The 6569-nt window shown below is 47.6% G+C and overlaps 1 protein-coding gene across 1 annotated transcript in view; it reads left to right on the top strand.

Moving 5' to 3' along the window:
• MGLL (monoglyceride lipase) overlaps positions 1–6569 on the top strand; it is a 63645-nt gene that overhangs the window by 54138 nt on the left and 2938 nt on the right. Inside the window, 1 exon segment of the mRNA XM_009639311.2 lies at positions 1131–1220. Within this exon segment, the coding sequence (XP_009637606.2) occupies positions 1131–1220 (90 nt within the window).

Genomic DNA, 6569 nt, shown 5'->3' with positions numbered 1-6569 from the left:
CTCATACCTGCATCTGTGTGGATATGCTACTTTAACAGCCTAACTCCGGAGACCTCAGCAGAAATTAATTTTGCTGACACAGCATCATAGCCAGTGAGGGGCTCGATATACTGGCAGACAGTGACACAGGTTCCCAGTCGTATCCACCCCAAGGTACGCACACGTTCTCAAATCTGCTGTGAGTCTTGACTACCTTTCACTCCTGGATGACTTTGACTTCAACCTTGTGTTATTCCTCTAATATCATAATGACTTGTCACGTATCATGTGAGATCCGAAATGTCAGGGAGTGCTTCAGAAGTGATTCTGTATCAGCAGAAACAGAACATAGGGGACAGCCCACCTGCAAGGGTTAGCGGTGAACATGGAAGAGCCATAAAACAGGCCAACAAACACTAATTGCATGTTTCCTGACTTAAATGGTGATCACTTAATTAAAGACAGCTATCACAGGTCGGACTAGAACCCCGGTATCAACGTGCTTGTAGTGCTATTGAAATGAAAGCTGTTACCCTTTCTTCTGCCAGCGGTTTCAAGCCTGGGCTGCTGAATGCTTTTGCGTTTCGTTCCCAGGAGACAGGTGAGCAATGGATTTCCGTAGCCACTGCATGCACATTTTGCTGTTGTTTATTTACAGGTTCCCCAGAGAATATGCTTATCAAAAAGAGTGCAGCCTAGGCAACTATTGCAAATTGCACCAACATCACTTATGCGCTGCTGCTTGAAATCAAAGCTGTGGCAGCAAGGAAAGGACAGTAAAACAACAAAGCCCAGCCTTTCCGAGGGCTGGAAATGGCTTTTTCCTATCAAAGTGCTTAACTGAGGCCTTTTTAGAAATTAACTTGAGAATGAGGAAAAGGAGAAGTACAATGAAGTTGTGATGCTGCATGTGGACAGACAGCTGACAGCATTTCAGACTGGCACACCCACTCCCTGATCCTAGGAGCAGTTTAAACACTTTCTCTTTAAAAGAAATGTTTTAAATATAGGACAGATCTGTCTCCGGTGTCAGTTGACATTTCTCAGCTACTTAACTTCTGTGCCGATTCCCATCAGCTCAGGATTTGGCCCTCTATGTTATCTCTCTTGCTCTAACTGACTCTTTAACTGCTTGTTTTCCTCTCCCACAGGTTTTTGCAGCAAAAGTGCTCAACTTTGTTCTCCCAAACCTGTCACTGGGATCGATAGATCCAAATGCAATTTCCCGGAACAAGAAGGAGGTGAGAACCTTAATGCCATTTAAAGTCACTGCATAGTCGGTATCTCGTCCCAGTGCTGCCATTTCTCTTTAAAAAAAAAAAAAAAAAATCAAGTGTTTTGCTAAATCATGAGGGCAAGATCTATGCTGGTGTAAAAAGGTGAAACATCCCTGAAGTCAGTGGAACTGACTGCACAGAGCAGCAAACTGTGGGAAATGATCCGTTCATCCCTTTGGTGCGCCTTGCACCTGCGGCCACTCTGGGCACAAGGCACCGCAGAGACCTGTGCTACGGCTGCGGCAGAAAGCACACGGGAGCCATGGTTGTCTCTGCTGCACCACCGCCGCTCATTACAGTGGCAAAACCAACTCATACGGCTTGCAAACACATTGCTAAAGTCAACTTTTCCACCCCTGCTCTCTGCAGTGAAACCATGCAAAGCCCTACAGTCCTGGAGATTTGTTTTTCCACTTGCAAACCAGGATCATGCTGTGCTGAATGCATTCAAACAGAGGAAAAGAGCATGCTTGCCCCAAAGACCTTGCTACAAGGTCTCCTGGATTACACGCTGGCTTTGCTACAGCCTTTCTGAACAAATGAGGTATTCGTGCTGCGCCCGAGAATAAGACTTAAACGAGCTGCAATTGAAGCAGCCGATGTAACGACCACTGCGACACTGCATGGAGCCGTTCCAGGGTGAAATTTTTGTAGTGTCACCATCATTTGGGACTCCTCGTCCATTCATTCCCACTCCTAGTAATAACTGTTGCAGCCTGTGCACGCCATCAGTGGCAAAGGCAGGTATCATTGCAACTGCTGCAACAACGTGTAATGAGGTTTTTTTCCTTCTCACTGTTATGGGAGGAGTGAAAGGAGGGAGACATGAACTGTAAGTGAATGAAGGTGCTTTGGCTAGACCAGAACTTGGTGCATTTCAAAAATCAACTGGAATGATAGAAAATGGCACCCAAGGGTGTGTCAAAAGCAGGAGAGCTTCGCTGGTGTAGTGGTCCGTTGGTCCTGTGCTCCCACGTCAGCTCTCACTGGCAGATGCTGTCATTTTTCTTGCTGTTCACGCAATGGTTCATATCTTAAGTAGAAGTTAATAAATTGCCTTCCTCTGGGGAGGCAGCTTGGCCAGCATTGGAATTGAAGCTGAAAGGATCAGGAGCAAAGACAATGTGTGCAAAGCATTCAGCCTCAGCGTATCCCACCTCTTTGACTTACCCGTTCGGTGAATTGAAAAGCAAAAAGCCTCCCAGAATAGCCACAAGGCATTCAGGGTTGTTCCTTGGCTCTGCCCAAGAGTTTTTTGGTCAAATGACTTTCAGTTCACTTATCTGTGAACAGAGCATAACATTTCTACTGGACCACAGGCAGAAAGGTTCAAGGAGCTGAGAAAAGGAAGACAAAGTAGGTCCTAGGGAACTGTCAGGACAAGCACGGAGTCAGTTCGTCTGCATCCACTGATGCACGGATGCAGCGTATGACATATGTTCTTAAGTACCATATGAGGCTGCACAAAATGTATACTTGGGAAGAAGGCTGACTCCAGTCAGGCTATAGAAACCTGTTCTTAACTACATTCAGCTGCCATAACTTGTTGCATATAATTCAGAGAAAATGTTTAAATTAGAGAACTAATTCACTAAAAGCACACGGAGGAAAGTTTTCACTTCTGTATTTGCATTGAGAGGATAAAAGCAATCAGTGCTCTGGAGGAAGGAGGAGAAGAATTTGAGTGTCACCCCCCACCTGAAGAGTGAGCGTGGCTGGGACACGGGGGGCTTTGCTGCTTCTGCGCTGATTTGTTGTGCAGCGCTTGAACTCTGTGCCGCAGCCGGTCCTTAAGGGTAGCAGCTTTAAATACACCTGCCTCCGACAGTTGGATCCTCTGCTGGAAGATGCTAGTGCTGCACTAAATAGCTTTACAGGAGAAAAGTGCTGATGTGGGGACATCCCGAATAGTAATGCATTTAGAAAAGTGTCAGTGAGGCTCCCTTAATGTGGTGCACAATACTGACTGAGCATTTCAACGTTGGGGTGATGTTAGGAATCACCACAGCAACCGCTGGACGTAGTTCATAATAAATGCTATCGCACTGTCATTCTACCCAAATATTTGCTGCTGCTCCCACTGCTCTATGATGTTCCAAGTCTCAAGAGCTTCCTTTGAGCGTCATTGTTTTTCCTCTGCCCTTTCCCTTTCCATGGAGCAAGGGGAAGCCTTCTGCAGTGGATAAAAATGTAGGTCTGCTTCATCAGAGCCTGCTTATAATGGAGGAGTCTTCAAAATGAGACAAGCCCCTCCTTGCTGTGCTGCCTGCACAACTGCAAGTGAACACACGGCTGACAGAGCAGCTGTGGATTGCGTTGTAAAGCACTTTCCCAAGCATCTTCAAACACCAGGATTTGAGGCTGCAGGCACTTACTGAAGACAACACAGCATCTTGGTCCTCTGGCTGCCTCTAATGCATACTCCACCCTCCTTTTGGACTCAAGACGCGCAGCTTCAAAGCACACAATGTGCTGGAAACATCCATTATTTATATGTTAAACATATTCTCCTGCCAGACCAACTTTCTATTCTCTAGAAATATTTTTGGGACATCATCCAAGAATTTCCTGATGAGTTTGTGTTCCCAGCAGGCTGTCCTCAGGGTGTAGGGATGGAAACACAGGATGGTATGGAGATGTTTGTTTGATCTGCTTGCTATATCAAATGCAAGAGACACAGAAGAGAGCAAGAAGCAACCTTAAAAACCCAGTCTTGATATTCCAAGGAGGAATAACATCACAGGGACAGGCTCTTCTTTACCCCATTAATCCTTGTTAGCTGTCATTTAATTCAGTGGAATAGTCCCACTGACTTTAGTCTTGCTCCTGCAGAGTCCACGTAGGATGAGGCTGTAATTGCCTTATAATGAATTTATTGCTCTGCAAAATGTAAAGGGAAGACACAGACTTCTAAGCAGGGGAACACAATGCAGCAGGAGCCCTGATGGTGGCTTCTGTCTTAACATTAGATAAAGAGAAAAAAGAGCTGTTGTGGCGGACTCTGTGGAGCCTTCCCTGGACCATGGCTGGAAGCAGTCGCACCCCCACTCGCTTGCTCCCGCTGTCCCAGAGCTCGTGCCCCAATGGGAGCTCTGGGCTTGCAGGGTTTGCTGTTTATAGCTTGCAGAATATACAGCCCATTCCCTGTCTTTCCCTCTTTCCCCAGCAAGTTGCTGCTTTGCACTCGCCCCATGCACCAAACATTAAGTCTGACAGGGATTCCTCTTCATTGACTGGGAACAGGATCCTCCCTCTGCAGTCCTGATCAATCAGGGTTAAGATTGGGTTGTTATTTTTTCCCCTCCCATCATCTACATAAAAATATTTGTTGGCTGCTCAGTAGCTAAAAAAACCCTGTTCTTTCAGAAAAGAACAAGAGAAAAAAAGAAACCCATTAGGTCATTCTTGTAGCATTTATGGAGCTGGGGAGGGGGCCAGCTCACATGAATTCATCAACATTGTTTTACTCCATGGGAAGGGAACTTCTGTCAATCCATCCACCCACCCCTCCTGCTTCCCTCAACACCACCACCACCCCCTGCAAAGTCCCTCATTTATTGCCTTCAATTAAAAAAACCCCTAAAATATAAAAAGAAACCTATCTCAAAGCTGTGCTGCTTTAGCGCAGCGCTGTGACATGGATGCAGACAAGTCACTCCCAGACTAGGCTGAAGCCAGTTGCTAAGTAGCCAGTGCAACACGGTGGTTTCGCTCCAAATGCTGCTGAAAGGTCAACACGTTTGGCTGAAAATATCAGGGTACACCCAGCTGTCAGTGGAGAGCTAGCAACATCACACCGGGCGGCGGGTGGTTTGGAAGTCAAAGCCGAACTTTTTCCATGAGCACATTCACGAGAGGACACTTCCTTCTAAGCACCGGCAGCTTCTGGCCCTTCGGAAGCACTCTGCAGAGCGGGGAAAGTGGGGCAGGAGACAGGCTGAGTGGTGGAGGGGATGGGGGATGCGGGTGGAAGTGTCTGCACCAGCAAGCCTGGCGGACACCAGGAGGGTCCATGCAGAGCTGAGAGGAGAACGCATGCTGTTCAGCCTCTCAGCTTCTAGGGCCTTTAGCAGGAGCAGAGGATGCTCAGCATGTCTTAAGAGTGGATCCTTTTACCTTAACCGCAATCTCATCTTTGCAGTGGCCTCTTACAGGTAGTGCTTTCCAAACCTTCAGCGTGCATGGGCACTTGCTTCTTTGAAAGAGAGATATTATACATAAGATCCTAAATATTAGGAGCTGTGATGAGAGACCTCTATCTTTGTCTCCCTGCCAAAACTATTTGTCACTCCAGAGCAGCCGTGGTCTTGCACAGAGGCCAAAACACAACAATGGCCTTAATCAAATACTGGAAACCTCTGCTGAATCCAGGGGTCCCTAAATGAGTGCTGCAACTTGAATTTCTTTGGTCCAACTCCAGCACAAGTTAAGAGTGGCTCTACCACTCTCACCCCCTTGACCATTTTCAGCGCTGTAGGCTGGGACTGAAGGCTGCCAGCCACTAATGGTTCCCAATTCCCACCCACTCCTTCCCCTTGCTGCACTCAGGGGTAGGAACTACAGGTGCAAGCAGGAGGAGGTAGTGGGGACTGGAAGCAAAAAGGTGATGGGGAAAGACTTGTGAGCACCAGGATGCCTCGTTGCCAGCTCTGCTTACAGCGCTTTGTGCCCCAACACATTTGAGTCAATGAGGAGGGAAACTGGCTTTGCACCCTCTGGCAAATTAATCCCCCCAGCTGAGAAACCCCACCATGTAGTGTCCTTCTGCCAGCCTGATAATCTCATCTCACAGCGAGATGAATACAGAATCCACGCAAAAGCCTTTCTGGCTTCTTGGTGGGGACCAGGCGGGCCACGCTGTCCTGCTACAGTGCAGGTCTGTGCCTATGCCTATGCCTAGCTACGTGTCCCTGGGGTGGCCTTGTGGGCCACCTCCCACCCGTGGTCCCCTCAGGGCAGGCACGTGCAGCAGCAAGAGGGCCTCACATTTCTCCAAAGCAAGGGAGAATTTGAACAGACCCTACTGCCTGCGAGGAGACATGGAGACTGTTTTCGGCTAACCTATAAATAACCATCATGTCTATAAACATCTGCCAGGGTTGGGAGAAACTGGAGGCTGTGCCAGAGACCAACCCATAATCAAAGCATTCTGGCAAATATTGAGATGGCAGTGGCTGTGTGGGCCGTCTCCATGTACAGTATACAAATATTTACTGTAGATTTGCCTGCTGCGGTAACTACTCGTTCCTAGCAACTTTCTGCACCAGCTCTTGTACATTTTTATCCTCTCACAGTCTGGCTGAGCAAGTTGTT

The sequence above is a fragment of the Egretta garzetta genome, unplaced genomic scaffold (assembly GCF_000687185.1).
Source record: "Egretta garzetta isolate BGI_Z169 unplaced genomic scaffold, ASM68718v1 scaffold215, whole genome shotgun sequence".
Lineage (NCBI taxonomy): Eukaryota > Metazoa > Chordata > Aves > Pelecaniformes > Ardeidae > Egretta > Egretta garzetta.
This window is presented reverse-complemented; position numbering and strand designations above follow the sequence as displayed.